The sequence below is a fragment of the Manacus candei genome, unplaced genomic scaffold (assembly GCF_025592945.1).
Source record: "Manacus candei isolate 608988 ecotype Guabito, Panama unplaced genomic scaffold, ASM2559294v1 h1tg000148l, whole genome shotgun sequence".
In the NCBI taxonomy this organism is placed as follows: domain Eukaryota; kingdom Metazoa; phylum Chordata; class Aves; order Passeriformes; family Pipridae; genus Manacus; species Manacus candei.
This window is the reverse complement of record NW_026138196.1, coordinates 362,289-388,840: the sequence shown is the minus strand read 5'-3', so window position 1 is coordinate 388,840 and position 26,552 is coordinate 362,289. Positions and strand designations below refer to the sequence as shown.

Genomic DNA, 26,552 nt, shown 5'->3' with positions numbered 1-26,552 from the left:
CACTTCCAGCTAAAACCCACATCCTAACTTCCCTACTGATTTTATTTCATTCCTATCTTTATAATCAGGGACTCTTCCCCCATCAGCATCATTCGGGTTAAAGAATTCTTGTTCTCTCTTGCTGTTTTCTCCCTTCATCAGCAACACTCATGATCCTCTTGACATGGTTTAAACAGATTGAAGGAGCCAGACTTCCTAAGCCTGAACCATGTGGTGGTTCCTCTGGCATTTCAAATATCCCTTCCCAGTTGGAATCCTTCTTCTCTGCCCATGAGTGACTGATTGTGCTGCTTTTACCATCCAGGAGGCCTCAGGAGTTTGGGCAACCCCAGGACCCCTCAGGGGGTGTTGCCTGGACACACACAGCGTTCCAAAGGAATCTCATCATCCTCTCCTCCTCTTTGCTGCTGCTGGAAAGATATATCCTGGCACACCTCAAGCTTGAGATTTTCATTTTCTCTGCTTGGTGACTGTCCTGGATGCATTCAAGCCTCTCTTCCTTCTCCCTCCCATCTGTTGAGCCTCCCAGGCTGCAGCTGGACTGTGAGCTTTGTGCTATAAAATGTTAATCTGTTCCTCTCTCTGCTCTCCCCAGGAATCCAGTTCTCCTTGGATGATGTCTGATGTCTCAATCCTTCTCTGTATTGACAATGTCCTTCAAAGTTTTGCCTCCAAATCTTTTATTGGCAAACACAATTTTATTTTTCTTATTGTTGTTCCAAGGCTTCAAATAAAAATATTAAATAAACCTTCAGGTTAACTGAGGACATTATTATTGACTCATGCCATACTGCCATCATAGTTTTCTACACCCAGCACTCTTTTTTATCCATCACTCACAAGAATCCCCATTTCCTCCACCAACACCACAGTACAACAAATCCATGAGATGCTTTGCTGAGAAATTATTCAGATCACAGATCTAAGCTCAGGGAAATCAGCTGCTTTATTTAAGGAAGATAATTAATTACTGTGGAACAGAACTCTTTGGCTGACTATCTGTGCAGTGTGATCTATTTTCTATTTACTTTTGTTTTACTGATCCTTGTAATGGATCCAAAGCCCTGCCTGAGACTGAACAAGGCTGAGCTTTTCTACACCAATTGATTTGCACTGTCCTGGCAGAGCTGGACTGAGAGACTCAATGAGGCCAAGCTTTTAAATTACTTTCTTTTGACAACCAACATTACTTGTCAACCCTGAAATACCAACCCTTGCCCATCTCAGGTGTCCCTGTCCACAGCAGGGAGGTTGGAACTGAATATTTTTTCAGGTGGCTTCCAACTCAGGCCATTTTATGATTCCATGATCTCAGCTCAGAAGGGATTTTATTTCCTGGGCAGCAACTGAGACCCAGAAATTCCTTCTGTGCCTTCGTCCTCTTCCAGAAAATTCAGCAAAACTGACTGAGAGGATTTTACCCCTCAAGTTGTACCAGAACTTGGCCCAAAGGGTTTCTGTGGAGGAACCAGATGCTCAGCATTTAGTCCTTCCCTCTGAAGCTGAATTTTCTGTGTTCCAGTCTCTGCCTTTCCTCTGTGCCTGCACTTCCAGCAGGTTTCCAGCCCTTTGAAGGGGACATGGCCTCTTATTCCCCATGTAAATGCCAAACACCCACAAGTGTTGGAAGCCTGTGCTGGCCAAAACCTCAAAGCTTGAATTACAATATCAGTGATGGGGCCAAACATGAGGTAATGGAAAGAAGCTGCCAATTATTTCAGACAATTGATCAAAGCCAAGAAACTCCTGGTATACATTAAGCTACTCTTTGATTGTCCATTCCCTGAAAACCCTCAGCCCACACAGACCAGGAGAGGACAATTTGCCTTTTCATTTAATTATTTCTCCTGAACAGAACCCCCCTCTGCACTTCTCTTCCTTCCTGCAGAATTTGCCTCCTTCCTTCTCTCCTGCTTTCAAATGGTTCCCAATGTTTGCATAATTTCCTTTGCTCGTTGCTCCATCTTTGGAGGGGTCACTTGTCAAAGTGCTGCTGTGAAATGTTGCATTTTAATTCAGAATTTCCATGGCTTTGAAGCTCAGGTTTTCCATTAGAGGGAAGAAAAATAGCAGCCCCCATCCTGCTGTGTGCTGCATAAGTCATGGCATTGTCACAGGATGGTTTGGCTTGGAAGGGACCTTAAAGATCACCCAGTTTCACCTCCCTGCCATGGGCAGGGACACCTCCAACTAGACCAGGTTGCTCCAACTTGGTTTTGGATTCATCTCTGCCTCTCAAATAAATAAGAGTGGGGTTCCCCAGTATTCACCCAGTCACATAGGATTTTCTCTGTCTTCAAGTGTTTTAAAAAGAAAGGCAGTTGGGAATGATTGGGGGGTGAATCTGTGTTTAAATATAAAGGGTTTGGGAAGAAAAAAATAAAAAAAGGATCAATTCCCAAATCTAAATGTTGTTTAACAACTTAACTTTTAATCCCAGTCCCCCAGACTGGAAAGAACAAGGTGTGTGTTGTTTGGTGATGCTGCTGCTTGGTGATCCAGCTCCAGCTTCATGAGCAGCCCCTGTGCAGGGGATTTCAGAGGGTCCTCATCCAAAGCACTCTAAAAATTCCATGCTGGATGCAGAGTGAGGAGGGATCTGGGGATGTAGGCAATGGGCATCACCAAGATGTGGCACCCTGTGGCTGTACTTGGCTTCCCTCAGCTCAGAAGGAAAGCAGAGCCACCACAAAGTTTCCCTAGGTTTATTCCTGCAAAGCTCCAGAGGAAACACTGAGATGGAGAAAAGGGCTGGAGCATCTTGAGCTCCCTCCACAGCAACCTCCTGCAGTTGGAGGCCATCAGTTCCCTCAGCTGCTTCATGCCTAGAATGATAGAATGGTTTGGGTTGGAAAAGACTTTCGAGATCACCTCATTCCAACCAGGACATTTTTCACTAGCCCAGGTTGCTCAGAGCTCCAGCCTGGCCTTGGACACTTCCAGGGGTGGGGCAGCCACAGCTTCTCTGGGTAACCTGTGCCAGGGCCTCTCCACCCTCTCAGGGAAGAATTTCTTCCCAATATCCCATCTCACCCTGGTCTCTGTCATTTTTATGTCATTTCCCCCTGTCCTGTCACTCCATCCCTTATCTAAAGTCCTTCTCCAGCTCTCCTGGAGCCCCTTTAGGTAGTGGAAGTCTCCCCTTAGAGCTGATCATCAGGCTCATCTGTGCTCTCTTTCCCTCCAAAACACAACGTCTGTCCTTTCTTTCCCAGTTTAGAAGTTCAAAGGGCTCTTGCAGCCTCCTCAGGAGTCCAGAAATGTTGCTTTTCAAAGGAGCAAACAGCTGTGAAGCAGCTGGATGGGAGGGAATTTATTCAGGAAGGAGCTCTTGGAACTTCACCTGTCACGTTGCCGCAGCTCTCCCGGTTATCGTGGAGGCTACGTGTTCTCCTCAGAACCCCTGGTACTGCTCCCTAATGTGCCAAACCACAGTTTTGGGGTGGTTTCTGGGACATGGGAGATGAGCAAGGCCCACATCACATCCTAAAAGGATCCTTTTAAAGTCCAGGAAGGAATGATTTTAACAATCCAACATGAAGCCCTGCATGGCTCCAGCTCAGGACCTGTGCTTTTCTTCCACGCTGCCACCTCCAGGGCTTGGCAGGAAACCGGACCACCCAAAGGGCCTGAGGGAGCTTCCAGCCTCAGATACATCAAGGCCTTTTTGGAAAATCATGGATGAAAATAAGTCTGAGCAAACAAGCACCTGGAGAAGTCCCCATGGATGCCTTGAGGACTCTGACTTCTTCCTGGTAGGAGTGGCTTGAGTAAACCATGAAGAGAAAAAAAAAAAAAAGAAAAAACAATGGCCTTTCCCTTTCCTTCTCTTTTTCTTTTCCTTTTTCTTTTTCTTTTTCTTTTTCTTTTTCTTTTTCTTTTTCTTTTTCTTTTTCTTTTTCTTTTTCTTTTTCTTTTTCTTTTTCTCTTTCTTTTTCTTTTTCTTTTTCTTTTTCTTTTTCTTTTTCTTTTTCTTTTTCTTTTTCTTTTTCTTTTTCTTTTTCTTTTTCTTTTTCTTTTTCTTTTTCTTTTTCTTTTTCTTTTTCTCTTTCTCTTTCTCTTTCTCTTTCTTTTTCTTTTTCTTTTTCTTTTTCTTTTTCTTTTTCTTTTTCTTTTTCTTTTTCTTTTTCTTTTTCTTTTTCTTTTTCTTTTTCTTTTTCTTTTTCTTTTTCTTTTTCTCTTTCTCTTTCTCTTTCTCTTTCTTTTTCTTTTTCTTTTTCTTTTTCTTTTTCTTTTTCTTTTTCTTTTTCTTTTTCTTTTTCTTTTTCTTTTTCTTTTTCTTTTTCTTTTTCTTTTTCTTTTTCTTTTTCTTTTTCTTTTTCTTTTTCTTTTTCTTTTTCTTTTTCTTTTTTCCTTTTCTTTTTCTTTTTCTGTTTCTTTTTTCCTTTTCCTTTTCTTTTTCTGTTTCTTTTTTCCTTTTCTTTTTTCCTTTTCCTTTTCCTTTTCCTTTTCCTTTTCCTTTTCCTTTTCCTTTTCCTTTTCCTTTTCCTTTTCCTTTTCCTTTTCCTTTTCCTTTTCCTTTTCCTTTTCCTTTTCCCTTTTCCTTTTCCCTTTTCCTTTTCCCTTTTCCTTTTCTCTTCTTTTTTGTCCCAACAGAGATCTTAGGACAGATATTCTCCTCAGGCCCCACCTCATTTTGGACAGCTCAGACAGGAGTGTAGTGAGCCCAAGCACCTTCTGAAGCCACAAAAGAGAGAGACTGCAGAGAGTCACCCCCTGCCCTGATCCCAAATCTTCCAGGAATGTTGTCTTGCTCCATATGGGCCTTTTCCTGTGTGGGCAGCTGCCATGAATGGGTAATTTAGATCAGTGAAAGAGATTTCCATTGTCAAATGTATTAACAGAAGTGGGATTAATATGATGTTGCAAAAGCGAGATTTAATAAAGTTCAGTGTCGAGGTTCTCCATTATTTAATATATGAGAGAAAAACCCAAAGGAAAATTGAGTTAGAATTGAGCTGGAAGGATTCACACCAAGATCTGAGACCCTCCCATTGAGTACTGAGGTTCAGAATGTACCCCCTTGCTTCCTGAGTCCCTGAGGGAGCCAAGGTGCAGCTCAAATCCAGTCTTAGTCTCAGATTTGGACAAGGGTTTATGTCTGATGGGACTATCTCCACCACAAAGTTCATAATAATTAGCAGTGAGTACTTACATGGGTTGGTAATTGTACATTACTGTTAAAGCAGCCTGTTATCAGCAACTTAATGAGGATTTGTCACCAGTAAGGGATTCCTCCACCTTGGGCAAAGAGGAATCTCAGTCTCAGGTAAAGAATCTCAGTCTCAGGTGAAGAATCTCAGTCTCAGGTGAAGAATCTCAAATCTGAGAGGTGTCCCTGCTCTAGAAGAGACTTACCTGGCACACAGTCCAGTTGCAATGCAGGGACAACTCCAATTGGACCCATCCAAAGATCCAGTGTTGATGAAAGGTCTCTTGCCTCGAGGAGCAACACTGAGAGGTGTCCCAGCTCGAGGGGAGGTCACCATCACACCAGATAAGAGCTCACAGAAAGCTCACTCAGGCTCTCAGTTGTGGAGTAAAGTGGTTGGCTGAGAGCCAAATTGCAGAAAAGCTGTGAATGAAACTCCTTGTGCACACAACTTGCTTCGTTCCTTGATAAATAAGCCTTAGAAAAGCCTCCTCCATTCATGTGTTGGCCACATAATCAGTGTTCCAATCCCCTGTGCATCGATGCTCACTGTGTCACTGCTCCTTTGTGGCCTTCCTGGAGGAGTTCTTGGCCTGGATATAGCTCAGGCCTTCAGTTCCTTTGGATCCTGTACCAAACTCCTGCTGGTTTGGTTACAGGGTGAGTCTGTCACAGCAGACCAGGTAAAATACTTTGCATTGTCTTCGGTGTTCAGATTCTTCCCAATTTTCCAGCATAGCCACGTTTTCCCCGTGTAGCAACCAAGACATAGAATTTTTTTACATCTGCAGCATATTTATCCACCTCCACAGCATTGCTGGGCTTGTGAGATCACGGGGTATGAAGAGTCATGGAATGGTTTGGGTTGGAAGGGACTTTAAAGGCCATCTCACTCCAAACACTGCCATGGGCAGGGACACCTTCCAATAGACCAGGTTGCTCCAAGCCCTGTCCAGCCTGGCCTCGAACACTTCCAGGGATGGGGCAATCACAGCTTCTCTGGGCAGCCTGTGCCAGGGCCTCCTCACCCTCTGAGTAAAGAATTTCTTCCCAATATTTGATCTAAATCTCTCTTCTTTCAGTTTAAAGCCATTTCCCCTTTGTCCTATCACTATCTCTCCATGGAAAACTCACTCTCCCTGTTTTTATAAGCCCCCTTTAAGTACTGGAGGGCTGCAAGGAGGCCTCCTCAGATATTCTCTCTTTGTCTCATGGCTGTAGCCCGAGTGACTGCAAGTCAGGATCACAGGGACATGGGACAGTTCAGAGGGACCTCAGGAGGACTTTTCCAAGCTGAAGTATCCAGTGACCCTTCCCTACAGCCCCACCACAATTATAACCACAGTGCACACTGATATCCCCACACTGACCTGCATCCCAGGGCTGTTATTGACAGTCCCATGAAAACAGCAGGGAGAAGTCCTCCCTTCTCTAGCTCCCCCTGGTGAGAAGCAGCTGGATCTCCTGATCCATGTCTCAGGCTGTGATCCAGGATCTGGGCTCTCCTGCCCTCCCAGCCCATCACCTCCTGTGGTACCTGCTTGTATTTCCCTTCTGCCTGTTGATGCTACAAAATCATCAAATCATTCATGTTGGAAAAGACCTCAGGATCGAGTCCAACCATTAACCCAGCACTGTGAAGTCCACCAAGGATTGTAGTATAGGAGATGTAGGGTGAGAAACACCTCCATAGGAAGGATGGAGAAACCCTGGGACTCACCATCAGGCACTGCTGATTGAAGGAGTGTTGGATCACAGCTCAGGGAAGAGCCTCCAGGCAGCTCCACACCTCTGCAGTCATTCCAGATGTTTCAGGACATCCAAATTATTCCAGCCAGTGCAAGATAAGTCATGGCATTTGGGGGACCTATTGGGTCGTGATGACTTTGGATGAAGGCTCCAGAAAGCACCAGCCCTGAATTCCACTTGACAAACCCTGAGCTTCCTTGCCTACAAACCTAAAATCTGGCAAAGAGCCGATGGAGCAGAGTCAGGGAGACAAAGGACACATTTTCTTCCTGGAAGATTTCAGGCCTTCAAGGGTGAGCACCAAGGAAGTGAATAATTTGTCAGTCAATTAATGTCTTGTCCCCTTTTATGAGTGAAATCCTCACCCCCTCTGCTTGCTGAGCTGGGGCTCAGGGCCTGCCTGGCCATGCAGGAGCTGGCAGGGAAATCAAGGTGAGGTTGAGTCTTCCAGAACCTGAAGGGGGCCAACAGAAAGGCTGGAGAGGGACTTTTTACAGGGACATTTAGTGATAGGACAACAGGGAATGGTTTCAAGCTGGAAGAGGGAAAGTTTAGGTTGGATATTGGGAAGGAATTCTTCCTTGGGAGGGTGGGGAGGCCCTGGTACAGGTTGCCCAGAGAAGCTGTGGCTGCCCCATCCCTGGAAGTGTCCAAGGCCAGGCTGGAGCAACCTGGTCTATTGGAAGGTGTCCCTGCCCACAGCAGGGCGTTGGAACTGGAGGATCTTTGAGATCCCTTCCTACCCAAATTGTTTTATAAATCTATGATTGGCTTTGCAGGGCAGCATCAGCATTACCCTGACTTACTGGAAACCATAACCCAACATCCCTGTGCCAGAACTGCTGCCAGACCTCTGTAAAATCATCACATGATATTGGGAAGGAGGCATCAGGTTGTGGGTTTGAGAAACCTGCAGAAAACCAGCCTGTGCTGCACAGAAAAGGGAATTCCTCGTGTCCTGGAAATAATCATCCTAGGGGGATGTAGTTTTAGGGGTGTCCAGAAGATACAAAGCTGAAGATTGGGTAACTTTAGCCCCAGGTCAGGACTCTCCCGGAGTAGGTGCAGCTTGTGGGGTCAGGAGAGGTGTTTCCCAGCCCCCAGGAGCGATGAAAATACACGTGGGGCGCTTTTTAAAAAGCAGACAGGGCTGGAGTTTCCACCTCTTTTATTAGAAATAAGACACATTCATTTTGTGCTCTGAAAACTGTACAGAAAAAAAAAAATAAAAATTTGACCAACATGGAGAGGAAGGAGAGGAAGGAATGGCAGGGGGGCAGGGCACGGGAAAACAGAATTAACCAGAGGAGCTGAGCAGAGAAAGTCGAATATCAACAGTTTTTAAACAAACATTTATCTCTGTAGTTACATCACATCCTTAATGTCCTGCAAAGGAGTGAATGGGTGGATGGGGAAGGCTGGAGTGAAGAGGGAGAGGTAGGTTGGGCAGAGGAAAGGGGGGGAAAAAAGAGAGAAAATAATTAAAACACAGTAGAAAGATATCTGTATGCTAAAATTCATAGTGTGTAATTAGAATAATTACAATATCATACAACCCGGCATCTGAGGGAGGCCTTTGTGCTTTCCTGTTGCAGAGAATAATCTAAAATCGAACAATTATATCACAGTTTTATAAGTAACCACTTTCCCCTCTTTTTGAACTATTTGGATTTATTTTAAGTTTTCCTTTCCATCCTTCACATTCTACAGTTGATGGCACAGGAAATGCCACTGTCCTTAGAGAACACCCAGGTGGCCCAAAGGAAAGTCAAAGCAGATGTTGGCACTCAAAGCAACATCTGCCTGTGGGGGAAGCACAGCTGGGGGTAGTGACTGGTTTGAAATCTTGTATCCAGTGGTAGTTTTCCCCTAAAAACATTTGTTCTTTTTTTAATTAAAAAGATACCCAAACACAGAGTAATAACTCAGAACCCTGTTCAAGTTTTACTGTTTTCTGGCACATTCTGGCCACTCACAACCAGAGGTTTGTCACCACCCACCTCCAAAACTGAGAGAGTTGTTCCAAACATCAGACAGACAAGTGCTGGGAATGATAAAAATAATTTAAAAAGTGAAATCTGCGTGCAAAATGTCAGGGAGGTATTTTTTAATGATAAAAATACCACACAACACTTTTTGGGGTGAAAATGTAGGTATCTTATTTTTTGTAAATAACCTTGAGAAGTGTTTAAGGAAAGAAAAAAAAATTAAAATTGTTGCTTTGTTTTCATGGAGGAATGAAAAGACAGGATGTTATGGTGAGGGGTGTCCTGCTCTCCTGATCAGCTCCTTCGTGTAGGACCACAAACCTGCTGGCTCTGGGCAGTGGGGAGGGAGAAGAAAAGGCAACCAGGGGAAAAATATCCGCAGCCCAAACTGAATGAAACAAAGGAAAACACTATGTGTGTTCCCACCATCCCAAACTTTCCATGGAGCAACTTGCCTTCCACCTTCAGCAGGTGGCATCCTCACCCCATGCCTGGCACAGAAAGGCATTTGAAATGACAAGAGCCAAAGAAAAGAAAGGTCTCGGGTTTCAAGTTCTCTTTTTATTGAAGAAAAGAAAAGAAGAAGGAAAAAAATAGATTATTTTGTTTGTTTTTTTTTTTTTTGTTTCCAAGTGGACGTTATTCGTGTTGTCAGTTTGTCTCAATGTCCTAAGGCAACGTCTCTGTATTCCAATATCTCCAGGTACATTGGCAGGTCTGTCTTTCCCTCTTTCTCTCTCTGCCTTCCAGGGAGGGAGGGGCAGCTTGGAATAAATCTGAAGTCCCAAAGCAAGGAAAAATAACAGAAAAGCAAACAAACAAAAAAAAAAAAAAAGGATGAGGCCAAAGGACCTTTGCAAGGCCCCGGTGCTGAGTTTATCTATTTAACAGTCAATGAAACGACCTACATTCCTCTGGTTGGTCTGTTTTCCAACACCTTCCACCCTCTCCCTGGAGGTGGGGTGAGGATTTGGAGCTGGTCCTGTGCTCCTGTGCCTGTCCCACTCCTGAGGGACACAACTCCAAGGAGCTCTGCTGCGGAGGGCTGAGAGGAGGAAGCCCCACCTCACCTCGCCACTTCATGCCACCAATTCCCCCTCCAGGCTCCGTGAGGACCTGCCGTGGATGTGCCACAATTCCAGGGCACGGCGTGGCACACGAGTGGGAACGTTTTCTTGGAGCATCCCACCTCCTTCCTTCTCGGATGAGCTGCTGAGGGAGAGGTGGGGGACGAGGATGGGCCCCCCAGGGCCGGGTCTCCCCCGGCCAGGCCACGTCCCCGCGAGGCTCCCGCTCTCGTGGTCCCCAAACAACCCCGATCTTCTTGGCCCTCCGTGGTGGCTGCTGGGCCGCTGGTCCTTCCACACCTCCCGGTGGCAGAGCAGGAAGGCTCTCCTGGTGTGCAGAACCCAAGAGCATCTCGGCAGGGCTCGTCCCCTGCAGCCCCTCCCCACCCTCTTCCTCCTCCTCGCTCTCCTCCAGGCTCTTCTTCTCCAGTCCTACCTGGGAAAGCTCGTGTTGTCCTGAACCTACAGCTACTATACTCTATAAAGTAATATTTCCCCCTCTCTGCTGAGAAACAATACAAAAGTTACTCCATCTTACCAAAGGTTTCAAAAGAAACCAAACACTTCTCTTGCTCAGTTCCGATTTAATTTAATCATTTCTTTAAAACGTGGTTTTTTGTTTGTTTTTTTGTTTGTTTTTTTCTTTTTTTTGTTTGTTTCGTTTGTTTTCCGGAAAAAAAAAAGTCCTTTTTCTTCCCTTTCTGCTCAGACCTCTGTCTGAAGGTCAATAATGTCTTGTCCCACCAAGGGGATGGTGGCCCCTGTTTTCTCCCACTCTACAGTTTTTAGTTCTAGGGGAGACTGTGCCACGGGTTCCATGTCCTTTTTAACCCATGATGGTGGGGACTGGACTTTCCTGATGCCTTCCCAGGGTCTCTTGTTTGGTGTCTGCTGTTTTTCTTGCTGCAAGAGGAGGGAAGTGTAAGAAAGGAGAGAGAGAAAGAAAGATAGGTTAGTACCATGCAACAAATACCATGCTTTTACCTCCTCTTGCATCAAAGACAACTTTTTTCTCTGTAGCTCCTGATCCAAAATAAAGTGGATAAAACTGACACTTGGTGTGCAAATTTGCCATTTTCAGGAAGAAAATGTTGCTTTCTGTCCACTGCTATCTCTATCAACTAATGCCTAGATATTTTGACTTTCAGCTCAAGCTTTTGCCACTTGCAGTTCCACTGAAAAACTGAACATGGTTTTGAAAATTGAAATTGTTTTCCTGCTTTTACAAGGGCATGGAGTGACAGGACAAGGGGGAATGGCTTAAAAATGACAGAGAGCAGGTTTAGGTGGGATATTGGGAAGAAATCCTTCCCTGGGAGGGCAGGGAGGTCCTGTCACTGGTTACCCAGAGAAGCTGTGGCTGCCCCATCCTTGGAAGTGTCCCAGGCCAGGTTGGATGGGGTTTGGAGCAACCTGGGCTACTGGAAGGTGTCCCTGCCCATGTCAGGGAACACGATGAGCTTTAAGGTCCCTTCCAAGCCAAACCATCCTATGAAATCCAGATTGCAATGAGGTCTTTTTGTACATAACACTGCATCTGATATGGATGCACATTCCTTGTGCAGCACAGCTATTTTTAGGCTCTTTAACTGCAGCAGAACCTGCTCAGTGTCTCACCAGCGAGGCCCTGCTGTTTGATGAGCTCTGGAACTGAAAACACTTCCATCAACTCCACCCCAAGCCTCTCAGGCTTTATTGACTTCTGTCTGCCAAGTCTCCCACGGCATCCCACCATGGATATCGATCCAGGGGATATATTCCAGTGTTTCTGCTGATCTGCACCAGGACAAGGCTCTGGGGAGGTTCTGTAAGATGTGTGTATATGAAGGGGTGTCCGTGGAAAGACTTTAAATGAGTTGTTCCACTAAGTTTCCACCCTTCAGACCACAAGTGATGCTTTTCACAGCTGATCATCCCCACAAAACACTCCAGTACTGGGCAAGGAAAGGCTCCCCTGACTCTGACAGGGGCACAGAGCCCTTTTCCTGACAGAGGGAAAGTGGCAGCAAGAGGGAAGGGTGGGAGGAAAGCAGCTCCAGGGAGGACTCAGCAAGGAGAGGAGAAGCGTGGGGAGAAGGTTGAGGACACAGACATGATGATTTGCAGCCCAGGACGTGCCACAGCTCGATGTTGCCACCAAAATGGATTGATTGAGGAGAGATGAAGCCACACAGGGGCTGTGGGGTCCTGACTGTGCTCCAGGAGGCTGCAGGGATTGTTGGAGCCCTGTAGGAAACCTGAAAGCCCATCTGCCACACACTAATCCAGCTGCCTCATTTTGTCCTTTCCTAAGACATTTTTGGAAGCCTGGTGTTTTTCCCACCTCCAAACTGCAGTGCTGACAGAAAAGGTGTTGTAGAATTATCCCTACAGGGGCAGCTTTTGCTGCATCACCCAAGCCACAGATTTCTGCTTTTCCAAACTTTAGCTTTCAATATAAAAATATAATGGGCTTGAAGTTGGTCCTGCCTCCTCCCCACTCCCAGGGAGAAGGCTCTGGGTGAGAGCATCTGGTGGTTAGAGGGTGGTTAATGTACAAACCATCTCAATGGAAAGTGAAAACTGAAATTGTATTTAAGTCATAATAAACAATTATTTATTTATTAAATAAATAATATCTTAATAAATATGATTTTAATCTTTAATTCAAAGAGAGAAAACCAATATTTTTAAAGTCCTTTGAGAGCTGCTGGTTTGTTTTTGTTGTTTTTTTTTTTTTACTAAAGTTTTGTAAAAGTATTACTCAGAAGAATATAAAACACTCCAGTTCTTGAAATCCTCATCTGAGGTTTTCATTCAACTCTCCAATACAGAATTTGCTAATGCTGTTGGTGTTATTCTTACTTTATTCCATTATTTAACACAATGGTGATTAACACTAATGAGATGCAAAAGGTGATAAAATTCCTGACTTATTCCATTATCTTTCTTTTTTTAACTTATTTTAAAATCACTGCTACTAAAAGCTGAACCTATTTATCTCTGTGTGTGTCTTAATGAGACAAGTTTCAGGCTTCCTGAAGGGAAATTTCTACCTACAGTGTTTTTTGCAGACCACTGAATGTCTCAAAAGATGCAGCGAGAAGGGGCACAAAGAGAGAAAAGCACATATAGAACAAAAAATGGAATGAAAGTAAAGTTTCCCAAAAGGTGAAGAAAAACAGCCTTGCTCAGGACAGAGTTTCCAATGAAAAACATTTGGTTTTCTCCCACCAAGTTTTTAAAGTTCCCACTGTCCACAGCTGTGTTATTTAACAGAGCAGCACAAGGGATCTTAGGCATGAAGTTCATAAATAATTCCATTTTTTTCCCCCTCAAATGAAAGTCCTTCTTTGCTGGCATTATTTACAGCCACCTTCAGCAGCAGGTTCTTCTATTCCCAGCCAATCCCTGTTTTCACAGTCTCTCCATCTGCCACATTCCCGACCTTCAGCCTCTCCTTCACGCGGGGAGGGTGCACCCAGCTCTGATCATGCACTGGACGTGATCAGCAAACCTCAGAGCCCTCCTTGTCACGGATTAGTGAGCCAGAGTAGCTGCAAATCCATGCAGGGAACAGAAATTGTGGGAATAAAAACTCCAATAAAACCAATTATAAGTTCACATCTCCATCAGTGGCCTCTGATCAGACCCAGCACCGGGGAACAACACCCAAGGGCTCCAATAATTATTCAGTGGTGATAAAAGCCAGACATTAAATGTTGGGAGTTATTAAGAGGAGAAAAATTAAGAAAGGAAGAGAGAATGAAACAGCAAATATTTTATTGGCAGTGCACCTGCATCCTGAATTTTATGTGCACTCCATGGGCTTCCTGGGAGAAGGATACAAGGGAAGTGATAAAGGTGGCAAGTTTCCAGCCAGGAACAAAGTTATGGAGGAGGAAAGTCCCTCAGACTATGATCTTCCATCCTTAAAAGGGATTGTGGACGGATGTCAAAGAGGACTTTTGGATGATAGGAAGGGATCACTGATGGGAGGGATCATCTCTTCCAACATGAGAACTACAGAGCAGGACAGGACACCAAGGAGTGAATCCCAGGAGTTGAGCCTGCACATGGGGCCCAGCCAAACTCCAGACCACGTTTCCACAGCTCTCTGCTCATGCTGAAAACTTCCAAACTTATAAAAAACAGGTGGAAACATTCCAAAAAGCAAAATCCACTTGGTACTACGAAGTGAAGTGACATCATTCTGCATCAGGGGGTCTCTGAGCATGAACTACCGGAGTCTTGGGGATCACTTGAAGATGCACCACCATGTGCTTGCCCAGTTTTTGCATTTTTCCAAGCTTTTCTTTACTCTGTCATGGAAAGGAGGCAGAGACTGGCCACGGGTCCAACCCCACGTGGTGGTTTCCACCCACCTCATCAGTGTGATGTGTTACCTGGCTGTGACTGCAGCAGGCTGAGCAACCCCAAAGATGTCTATTTACAGCTAAAAGATGAAGAAGAGCTCTAGGAAATGAGGAAATGGAGAAGGGAGCCTTGCTTTTACTTTCCCACCTCTCAGAGGAGAATTAGACTTCTCTAATGATGTGAGCGGAGGTGCCATCTCAGGGGTGGGTGCAGAAGGACTTGGTGCCCACTCTGGATAATCAGCCTGGCTGAGCTCTGCCAAGGATGCTGGGAGACAAAGGAAAATCTCCTCTTGGCACCAGGCACCCTGGGAATTGGTAGCAGGCTCCTGGGAACAGCTCCCCTTTTCTTTCCCTCCATATGGAAAAGGTTTTTATGGGGCCTCGGCCACTTGAACAGCACAGAGAAACAGCCCCTGGGCTCACGCCTCAGCTCTGGCATTTTCCTCCAGCTCCACTGTGGGGTCTTAGCAATCCTTGCAGACAGGAGGAAAAACTGAACTATGCCCAGAAAAGAAGAAAAAACCTGGAGAGAGAGGGTTGTGTAATCCGACTGGAAAAGGCGCCGGAGCTGGCGCAGGGCCTGGCGCCTCGAAGCCAGCCAGGAATGGCTCCAACCAGGGGCTGAAAGCAGCAGGGGCTGCTCTGCCAGGAACTCACGGGGACAGAGACAGAGCCATCACTCTGCCCTGACACAGCCCAGGAGCCCCTGGACGCTGGGAAGGGGGGGGATGTTTATCAGTTCCTGCCCGGTGCCAGGATGGCGGAGCAGAAGGCTTTGTTGGAGGGGTGGGAAAGGAGGGAGCACCCAGACTCCAAGGTGGGGTAAAACCTGCTGCACAGGGCAGAGTGGAGGTCTTCAGCCCCCTGAGGGCACTCAGAGTCTCCTTCATTGAGCTGCGATTTAATTTTGGCTGTAAATCTTTAAGGTGGAGGGAGAGGATTTGGGATAAAGGCATTTAAGATGCAGTGCCAACGAAAATCTCCAAATCCCTAAGAAAGACAGAGGCAAAGTGCACTGGGATAATCCACACAGGCCTCTCCTCCTAAAGCTGGTCCTGGTAGACTCCCCAACGAGTCACCTGGTAGTTTTGGAAAGGTCTTGGTGGTGGAGCAGGTACTTCCCTACCCTAGAGTCTTCAGAGAATCATCCCAGAATCACAGAATGGTTTGGGTGGGAAGGGACCTTACAGACCATCTAATTCCACCCCTCTGCCATGGGCAGGGATGCCACACACTACACAGTTTTCTCCAAGCTCAGCCCAACCTGGCCTTGGACAATTCCAGGAATGGGGCAGCCACAGCTTCTCTGGGCAACCTGTGCCAGGGCCTCAACATCCTCACAGGGAAGAATTTCTTCCCGAAATCCAATCTAACCCTGCTCTATGTCAGTTTGAAGCCATTCCCCCTCGCCCTGTCACTCCAGGCACTTGTAGAAATTCCCTCTCCATTTCTTTTGGAGCCCCTTCATGCACTGGAAGGTGCTTTAAGGTCTCCCTGAAGCCACCTCTTCCCCAGGTTGAACAATCCAAATTCTCCTAACATTTCCTCATAGGAAAGGTTCTCCATCCCTCTAATCATGTTGGTGCCTCCTCTGGACTTGCTCAAACAGCTCCACGTCCTTCCTGTGCTGGGGACCCCAGAGCTGGACACAACATTCCAGGTGGTGTCTCACCAGAGTGGAGCAGAGGGGCAGAATCACCTCCCTCGACCTCCACACTTTTCTGCCCATCATTGTGCCTTCAGGGATCCAGCCTGGCTTCATCCAGAGCACTTGTATCCCTGTGCAACTCTTTCCCTTGGGAGCAGCATCCGTGTATTGCAGAAATAGGGCCCAGGAGCCCAACTGGCTGCTCTGAGGCACAGCTTTGATTTCACCCTTCAGCCAAAAACACTGAAATGTGTGACCTGCTCAGCTGGATCTCCCCGGGTTGGTTTGGTGGGGTTTAGGGTTTTATTTGGGTTTGCTTGTTTCCATTTTTAACACCTGATTTTTATATTTACCCTGAATAACCTGCAGAGCAGCTCAGTGCTTTCCACAGTGATAACTCCCCTGGAACCAGCTCCTCCCACGCTGCTTTCCTTGCCCCCAGTGTCAACTTGAAGGATATTTCATGACCCAAACAGTCCCTCCCCATGACACTGATGACTTTAGGACCAGAATGAAGTTATTCAGAGCCCAGAGCAGGGGATTTGGAAGATAAATGTGGCCCACAGTGTCTAATCCATCTTTGGATCAATGTCAATGAAAAGTGATTAGAAAATGGGAAAGCTACCTTGTTCCTTGGGAGAATGATAAATTTTCCTTTCCTTCTTGGAAACAAGTAGCTGCAGCTCTTTCATTCTATGCTGTTGAACTACAAAGATTTTGCTTTCTCTTTTATTTTTCATTGAGGAGAAAAGCAAAACGAAAGGAAGGGGCTGACTTTGGTCAGAATTGCATTACATTAAAAAAAAAAGAAAGAAAAAGAGGAGAAATAATTTGTGGTTTTAACTTGGAAATCAGTCAGGGAACGTGAAATACTCAGCATGTGCAGGGGTATAAAAATATGTTTTCTGCTTCTGTGTTCTCAGAAGCTCATCCAACCTGAAGGGGCTCCTGTGAGCCAAAATCTAGTGAAGGTGAACAGGCACTGGATCAAGGAGGTCTTAAGACCCTCAGGGGCTCTTTGCATCGACTCCTAAACATCCTGAGAGTTGCAGAGAAAGCCTGTGGTCCCACCAGCACCAGGAACAGGCTGTTTTCCGGACTGTTCTTGCTGTTAGTCCTGCTGGTTTACATCCCAGCCATTTCTGGGACAACGTTTCTGGTCTGCTGAAGAGCCCACTGGGAAGATAGGGAGGAATAAATTCCCTAAAATGCTGAAAACACTCAAGGCTGCCTGATGGGGGCACCCAGGGACTCAGAATGGGACCAGGAGCACCCAAAGCATGGGGTTTTTTTAATAGTCTTTTATTTAGACTCTATAAAGAATTATTTAGATGTTAGAGTTTACACAACCAAGAGTTCAATCTGCTGGTGGCCCCTTCCTGGTGTTGAAGCAGGGAATACAGGGAATAGGATGTTTCTTTGAGCAATACAGAGGAGCTGATGCCTAATTCTTGGAACAGGAGGTGTCAGGTGATGTACAGAAGGAGGTGAACTTCTGACTGATAGTATATTTGGCTACCCAGGAGCTGACAGATGGTTTATGGCTGAAGGAATTAAGGTTTGACGTCATTTTCATAACAGAATTTATTGCAGTAATTACTGGACTTTATGCAGAGCTCCTCCCTATAAAAACTGCCCTAATTGGCTTTAAAATTTGCTAGCTACTAAAGCCTTTAAGAAGTGCAAAGAGGATTAAAGATGTGGCACAGAGACACTGTGCACAGAAGTGGAGCTTCCCTTGCAGAGGGACACCCAGGCAGCAGCAGCAGGAGCAAAGCTTCCCAATTTTCTGATTCCTCAGTGAGAATGACCCTGAGTGACACAACCACCACCACTTGAGTTCCTCCACCCCCAGCCTGAGCCCAGGCAAAGAGGTTCCCATGGATAGGAGCCAAGTTTTCCCACCTGGGAGCAGGGCTTCCCAGTCAGCCAGGGAAAGGACAGGTCAGAAAGCAAAGGATTAATCCTGTCATGGAGCAGAGAACACCAAGGAGACAGAGAGCCCTGAGTGGGGATGAGCTGCAATAGTGATCAATATTCACAGAATCACAGAATGGTTTGGGTTGGAAGGGACCTTAAAGACCTCATTCCAACCCCCTGCCATGGGCAGGGACACCTTCCACTAGCCCAGGTTGCTCCAAGCCCCATCCAACCTGGCCTTGGACACTTCCAGGGATGGGGCAGCCACAGCTTCCCTGGGCAACCTGTGCCAGGGCCTCCCCACCCTCACAGAAAGAATTTGTTCCTAATATCTCATGTAACCCTGCCCTCTGTCAGTTTAAAGCCATTCCCCCTTGTCCTGTCACTCCATGATCCCTTTTTTCTCACCCCTCTGTCAGATGTCAAAGCAAGTGTTGGTGGAATGGGAACATCTCCAGGTGTCCAAAGAGGAAAGCTGAGAAAAATCTCTATGTGAGAAGAGAAAGTGAGGAATCAAGACAGAAACACTGCCTATAATGAAATAGGAAAAACTCACAGGAAGGCAAAAATCCCCTTTGTATCTCTTTAGGCTGGATTTTGAAGCAATTGCTTTTTTTTTTTTTCAGGACCAACAGAGAGATGGGGCTGGATTTGAGAGTTGTTTTTTGCCCACAGAAGTTGTGAATCCATCCCTTGGAAGTGTCCAAGGCCAGGTTGGATAGGGCTTGGAGCAACCTGGGATAGTGGAAGGTGTCCCTGCCCGTGGCAGGTGGTTGGAACAAAATGTTCTTTAAAATCCAATCCAACCCAAACCATTCCGTGATTCCATGAATTACAAACTGAGCCCTGATCCTGTCTGTGAGCTCCAGGACAAGGCTCCAGCCAAAGCAAAAGCCATTCCAGCTGCAGGGAGCAGGACACAGCAAGTTGCTAATAAGCAAGGAGTAAATCAGAGGAATTTGGGAGCTCTGCTCTGACCTCAGCACCAGCAAAGAGGTTTAAAATGAATGCAAAGCCAGGTGATGGCAGGAAAAGAGGAATATGTATGTGATTCAAACTTCCCTAATAGAGCTGGATCAAAGGACTCCAGCAGAGGGGGAAGGCAGGAGTGTCACTTCCATTCCTTTCAAACTGTAGCAGAAGCAAAACCTTGGCTTTTTTTAAAGCCTGCAAAGGTTCCACTTTCACACCAAGCTGTTGCAGAGCATGTGAACCCCTTTGGATGTCCAGCCCAAGCACTGGAATTTCTTTAGCAATTAAATCCCAGGGAGTAGCAAGGTTGGAGATGCTTTAGTCTGAGAACACAGCTCTGCACAGCCAAATATTTCCTGTGCAGCACAAAGCAGCTTGAAAACAGTCACTACTCTGCTTTAATGTGAAGAGCTCCCAGCTACAAGAATTTAAACCCTGGAAACTGTGTATATTTAGGAGGAAACAGGGAAAGAAACTGCATGTTGGAGCCTGCAGTCTGCCAGGCAAAGGTCAGGCTTTTAAACACAGAAAGAAACTTGAAGAGAGGTTTACAACAACGGGATTTTTTTTTCTGGTAGCAATATGGGAGGTAAAGAACGACTCAAAGTGATGGGAGTGATTAGGAAGGAAGAAATCTGCTGTGTGAGTCAGTACCAACCTCACATTCCAATATCCATCAATTTGGGCAGCAGAATATGCCTTAAAACTACAAAGAGATATTTATGGTCCAGGTGGAAGTCGCTCACTGCTCATTGCAACCTTCAAAAGGAGGGTCTGGTGGATCCCAGGCATCAGGAGAGCTTTAAATTTTCCTCTGGATGCCTGGGATGGATGGGGGGGAGGGGTATTTTGATGCAAATCCTGCTGTGGTTGTCTCCAAGCCTTTTGGTTCCTTTCAAGCCTCCTGGTTGCAAATAAGCTGCCCAAGAGGATAAATATTTAACACACAAAGCTCATTCAGTTTTCTGCTCAGGGTCTGCACCAGCTCCCAGTTTGGTCTGGGATAAAATGGAAGGGTAACAGTGTGAAACATCCACAGACAGGCTGGCTGTAAGCCCTCTGGGAGGAGGATGAGCAAAGCAAACCTGCTCCTGAGATGCTATTTTTAGATTTCACATCTCTTCAGGTGGACAGAGATAATCTGTCCCAAATTCCAGCATAACAGGAGCAAAGAAGTCCTGCCTACAACGCTGTAACTTCCTTTTGAGTAAGGAAAAAATCATCTCCACCTTCCTTGCTTTATGTGAAGTTCAAGACATGTGAAGGGAGACAAAATTTACCACAGAATCCTAGAATATCCTGAGTTGGAAGGGTCATGGGAAGGTCATACAGAGATCTATTAGATGCATTAAAAAATTGATTTTTCAACTTGCAGCCATCAGATCTTGCTGCTCATATCTTAACTCCAGCACTGAAAAATGAGCTTTGGGTAACAGTGTCCACATCCCTGATTAGTCCATAAAGCCACAAATCACAGAATGGTTTGGGTTGGAATGGACTTTAAAGACCATTTAGTTCCAGCCCCTTGCCACGGGCAGGGACACCTTCCACTATCCCAGGTTGCTCCAAACTCCATCCAACTTGGCCTTGGACACTTCCAGGGATGGGACAGCCACAGCTTCTCTGGGCAACCTGTGCCAGGGCCTCCCCACCCTCCCAGGGAAGGATTTCTTCCTTACATCCAAACTAAATCACATTTTTTCAGCTTAAAGCCATTATGAGTGAGACCCCTGCACTCTGCTGCAGGGGAATGGGCAGGTGGATGTGAGATTCTGTATGCTTTGGTCCACGTGATTTTCATCAGGAATAGCTGAGGGTGCTTCCAACTGGAGCATTTTATAGTTGAGGTAGAGATTTTAAAACCTAGATGTCACATGGAATAGATTTCACGTAATAAACTGAAAAAATATGGTTTATTGCCTAAGAAAGGACACCTCAATTTCAATGGGATGTGGATTAGGACCCCTTGGCCATGGGGTGATGGGAAAGCAGAATCCATCTCCAAACCTGTCTCCACCTTCTCACTCTCTACAACTCCCTGAGAGGAGGTTCCAGCCAGGTGGGGGTCAGTCTCTTTTGCCAAGTAACGAGTGACAGAACAAGAGAAAATGTCTTTAGACTGTGCCAGGTTGAGGTTTAAATTGGATATTTGGGAAAATTTCTTCACTGAAGGGGTTGTCCAGCCCTGGCCCAGCTGCCCAGGGCAGTGGTGGAGTCCCCATCCCTGGAGGGGTTAAAAAGATGTGCCACTTGAGGACGTGGTTCAGTGGGGGTTAATGGTTGATCTGAGGGGTCTTTTTCAACCTTAATGATTCTCTGAGTCCCTGATTATGTTTCTAGCTCTGCAGGAACAACTCTGGGACAGTGAGCAAAGGACATTCCTCTTCATCTTTCAAGTGTACACAGAGGTAACACTTATCCAAAGTTTCCATGTGTCAGGATACTTGGAGAGCAGGAATATATGTGCTGGGACAAGCCTTCTCTTTGCTGAAGACCCTTTAAAACTGATGTTTTACCAATGAATCTGGAGAAATTCTCAGCAGTAAACACATGTGATGGTTGAATTTTCAACCCCTTTTCCTAAAGAGACAGAAAAGCTGTTTATTCATCCCAGTAATCTGTTGGTGTTTCCTTAAAATCCGATAATTTTGTAGTTCATTTGATATGAACTACGTATTTATTGTGACAGGATAATCAGGTTTGGCCAGTGCAGTGGAGTACAGAGGACTGGCATTTATATCCAAACCAAATCCCTAAAAATGGTCAGCATCATTCCTAGGAATTCCCAAAGGATGTCTGTGTTGTGGAGACAACAGTTTATTTAGTTCAAGTCTCAGCAGCACCTTCCTGACCTTGGAGTTGAAGGAGGAGAGAGGAAGAGTGAGAAGATCAGGAAAAGCATCATAACTTGGAAAGGACTGAGGACAACAGGACATGCTGCCAGGAGAGGTTGGGAAACTGCCAAGGCTGGGGAGAGACTTGGGAGCTTGACTTTGTGGTTGCTTATTTGAAAGAGAAATCAAAGATAACAGCAACGCAGGCAGACGGACTAGACCCATAAAATATCCCTCCTGCTCCATGGTGAGGAAGAGTTCAAGGGTATCCCAGGATCCTTACGGCCTTGTTCATGCCCACAAGGCAAGGAATTTCCTGCTGGTGAAGGAATGAGTTTGGATTCACGTTATGGAAGGGGTTGGGATAGGTCTGGAATGCTCTTTGATGCAAAGTGAAAGCCAGACTTACGCTAACGTTTGTTTTATCACTGCCACCAGAAGAAACACTCCAGCATTTTATAACCTAAACATACATAAAAGAGAAAAACATTCTTTTGTTGTTACTTTAATCCCTGGTATCTGCAGTTTGCCTCCTCAGGGCAAGCTGAAGATGGGGCAGGAGGTTCCAGCAGGTTCCTCAGCAGCAAATGGTAGAAAAAGGGGTGAAAAAAAAAAGCTATTTGTTTTGCTTTCTGCTGCTTTGGAGGTTTTTAAACCAATACCCGTTCCTGACTTGCCAATACTGATCTTCACAAGCTCCCCCTCCTGGATTAGATCCCAGGGAAAATCCCAACTTGAATAAGACTCAGTCAATATGCAAAGGCCACCTTTAGAGCTCCCCTCAGCAGCTCAGAGCCCTTTGATGTTGACAGTGGCAACTTTAATTCTACACAGATACATCTCTGAAATGCTAAAGACACCTCAATCTATAAAACCCTGCTGCAAACATCCCATGGATTAGCTTGTATGTGGTGTTTAAGCATTTTTGGGTTTATAGCTGCATCGATCCTAAATAACAGAAAAAATAAAGCAGAGAGATGATGCTCAGTGAAACTTTGGGATTCTGGGCCACCACAGGCTCCTTTGATCTGGACCTGCCTGCTAGATCCACTATCCCTCTCATCCTGCTGCCCATAATGACACCTTGCCATGGGCAATAAAAGTGAGATTTGCTGGGATCACACCTCTGGAGCTCAGCACAGCAATGCTGGGAGATAACAAAGGCTCTGCAGGGCTCTGCTTCCCGCAAAAACCAAACTAAACCTCTCATTCCATCACCCTCTCAGCTCTGGTCTTGCCTCTAAGGGAGTCCCATCAAAATCAGCCCCACCTTGGTCATGCTGCATCCTGGATCTGACTTAAAATCATGGAATCCTTAAGGTTGGTCTAAGATCATCAAGTCCAACCATTAGTGGTGCCAAGGCCACCACTAAATCCTGTCCCTAAGCAACACATCCATATGTTTTTTTAACATTTCCAGGGATGGTGATTCCACCACTTCCCTCAGCAGCCTCTTCCCATGCTTGACAACCCTTTCAGTGAATAAATTTTTCCTAATATCCAAACTAAACCTTCCTTGGTGTAACTGGAGATGCTTCCTCTCATCCTGTCACTTGTTACCTGGGATAACAGACCGACCCCCACCTGGCTACAAACCCCTTTCAGGGAGTTGTAGAGAGCAAAAAATTCCTCTCTGAGCCTTCTTTTCTCCAGGCTGAGCCCCCCCAGCTCCCTCAGCTGCTCCTCATCAGAATTATGCTCCAGCCCCTTTCCCTCTCCAGCCCCTCAATGTCTTTCTTGTCATGAGGGACTTTGATTATAAATGACCAAGAATGTCATAATTAGCTCACCTTGCCCCTCTTCTGAGTGCAAGCAACCCCCAAATTTAATTTGTACTGCCAATCTGGCTCTGACACCTGTTTTTCCCTTCAGCTGGAGCCAACAGACTTCCCTGCATCCTTTCAGTCCTTGCCCAGCTGGCTGAGACATGTGGAAGCTGCCACCAGCCTGCCCTCCTTTATTTGTATCATCTACATCACTTAGTACACAGGTTCCTGATATCTGGTTCTAGTCCCACATCTCTGCTCCTCTGAAAAGCTGCTTCTCTCAAACTGCCTTCCTTAAAGTCTCCTTTTCCTTGGAAGTTTGCTCCTGTTGAGGAAAACTGTGTATATTATGAAATCCTAGAATGGTTTGTGTTGGAGGTGACCATAAAGCTCATCCAATTCTAGCCCCCTGCCATGGGCAGGGACACCTTCCACTAGCCCAGGTTGCTCCAAGCCCTGTCCAATCTGGCCTTGAACACTTTCAGGCAGCCACAGCTTCTCTGGGCAACCTGTGCCACCCTCACAGGGAGAAGTTTCTCCCTAATATCCCATCTCAACCTTCACTCTTTCAGGTTAAAGCCCTTCCCCTTTGTTGACCATCACAGTCCTGTCACTCCAGGCCCTTGCCCAAAGTCCCTCTCCAACTCTTTTAGGTACTGAAAGGCCACAACAAGGTCAACTCAGAGCCTTCTCTTCTCCAGGCTGAACAATCCTAACTTTCTCAGCCTTTCCTCCCAGGAGAGGTGCTCCGGTCCTCGGAGCATCTTCCTGTCCTCATCTGGACTGGCCCATTTCTATATTCCCATATCACATGGATGTGGTGATCAGCTGCCACCAGTAACCCACATTTAATCAGGGTTCAGTCCTCAAGATGTGCTGTCAACCCCACAGCTTCAATCTCATTGCTGTGGCCTTCCTAAACAACCCATCCCTGCCACCTTGGCCTCTGACTTGGCCCCATAACATCGGGTAGATGGTTCCTGCTGTCCCCTCCTCCTGCCCTCTCCCCTTTCCACCTGGATTTCATCTAATCTCCAGTTGCCAGCTATGAGTGGATGTACAGGGTACAAAGACATGGCCTGAAAGGGAATGCAAACAACAGACACAAACACAAAGCAGACAACACCATGGACAGACACGAGGACAAACATCCTCCTTCTGGGCTGCTGACCAGGAGACGAGCTGGTGGCACCTCTATGAGCCTCCCTGTCCTTTGTGGTGCACGTGTTTGTTACAACACCCATGGACAGAAAATCAAGGGAAAGTGTTCAGTGAGTGCTCCTAAACTTTCCTGCTGCTTCCCAATGTCCTGTTGGAGAGGATGGCTCTGGAAGTGTCTGACTGACCTTGCTGTCCGTTGTTGGAGACTCCTTGTCCTTCTCTGCGTGCTGCAGTTTTCTGTTCAGGTCTTGGAACATGTCTTGGTGACGTTTTCTCGTGTGCATGATTTTCTGGACCAAACAGAAAAGGCCACAGGTCAGCAAAACCAAATTCAGAAGGAGCATTTCCTCCTCCCAGAGTTACAAAATCCAAGATCTGTCTCCCTGCAGGTGAAATCTGCTGTGCACTAAATATCTTCAACATTTCCTGAGGACCCACAGTACACTGCCTTTATTTTCAAGGTGAGATGGCGGAAGAGAGTAAGAATTATTAATTTTTGACTGTACCATTACCCTAAACCTGCAAGAACCAACTTTTTATGCTGCACAGTTTGTGCTTGACTGGCAATGTTCTACTAGACAGACCTAGGAAGCTTTGCTGACCTTCTTTAACTGATACTTGACCCCATGAAAACCCTGTTCTCAGTAAGTCACCAGTAAATACACAGACATGAAGAATTTGGGGAAATTCCACCAGAAACTGTTCCATAATTTCTTTTTTTTTTTTTTTTTTTTTTTTTAATTTGACCCATCTGCATTTCACTTCTACCTTCTACTGCCCAGAAGGGGGGGACAAGACTGATTCCTGTAAGAACTTCCCTTGGCATGTGAGAGCACACTGAATATGGATTTCCATATGTGCTTGTCCTTGTGCTCTGCCAAGGGCTAGACGAGTGGAGAAGGTGGCAGCTTTCATGTGCCATGGTGCCTCAATTTCAGACAAAATTCCCAGCCTGGAGCTCTGAAGTGATTCCAGCATTAAGGGATTCCAGCTCTTGGGCCTTTAATGTGACTGCTTTGGAAGAAGTGGCAGCTGTGAGGGGAATCATGGGGTCAGGCTGGGTCAGGTTGGAAGGGACCACAGTAGGTCATCTGGTCCAATCTCTCTGCTCCAGCAGGGTCATCCCAGAGCACAGGGCATAGGATTGTGTCCAGAGGGGTCTGGAATATCTCCAGTGAGGGAGACTCCACACTGTCTCTGGGCAACCTGTTCCAGTGCTGGGTCACTGCCCAGCAAAGAAGTTCTTCCTCATGTTCAGGTGAAACTTCCTGGGCATCAGTTCCTGCCCATTCCCTCTTGTGCCATTGCTGGGCCCCCCTGAGCAGAGTGTGGTCCATCCTCTGCCCCCTCCCTGCACACATGGACAGACATGGGGGAGGTCCCCTCTCAGTCAGGCCCAGTTCCCTCAGCCTTTCCTCATCAGATAATCCCTCAATCATCTTTGTCCCCCTCCACTGGACCCTCTCCAGGAGCTCCATGTCTCTCTTGCCCTGAGGAGCCCAGAATTGGACACAGCACTCCAGATGAGACCTCCCCAGAACCGGACAAGGACAGAGAAGGAAAGGACAGCCCTTCTGGGAAGGACGGACTGAGGATCGCTGCACTAACGCTCATCAGCCCCACAGACCCTTTGTGAAAGGTTGGCTTTTCAGAACAATCCACTCTGTGCCTCAGGTGTGAGGACAGATATCTCCTTACCTACAGTGGTTTTTCCACCCAGGCTCATTCTATGAAGGTCATTAATAATAAATCCCCTATTTTTTTAGCTGCACAGGCTAAGCCTTGATACCCCAGCACAACTCCAACCCACCAGTTTTAAACCCTTGAAGAAGCTCTTTGGCAAAAGCAGGAAAGAAGGCTAGAGAAAGAAAAGAAAGCACTGTTTCTTTTTCTCATCCTATCCCTCAAAAAGAACATTCCAAAAGGGATGTACTCAC

At 46.2% G+C, this 26,552-nt stretch overlaps 1 protein-coding gene across 16 annotated transcripts in view; it reads right to left on the bottom strand.

Moving 5' to 3' along the window:
* Positions 1 to 8,067: 8,067 nt before the first annotated feature.
* ADGRB1 (adhesion G protein-coupled receptor B1) overlaps positions 8,068 to 26,552 on the bottom strand; it is a 300,832-nt gene continuing 282,347 nt past the window's right edge. For all 16 annotated transcript variants that reach the window (XM_051771931.1, XM_051771936.1, XM_051771932.1 and 13 more), the window contains 2 exons: positions 24,801 to 24,905; positions 8,068 to 10,859 (listed from right to left, as the gene is read on the bottom strand). In XM_051771931.1, coding sequence (XP_051627891.1) covers positions 10,662 to 10,859; positions 24,801 to 24,905 — 303 coding nt within the window. In that variant the 3' untranslated portion in view covers positions 8,068 to 10,661. The remainder of the gene's footprint in view (positions 10,860 to 24,800; positions 24,906 to 26,552) is intronic.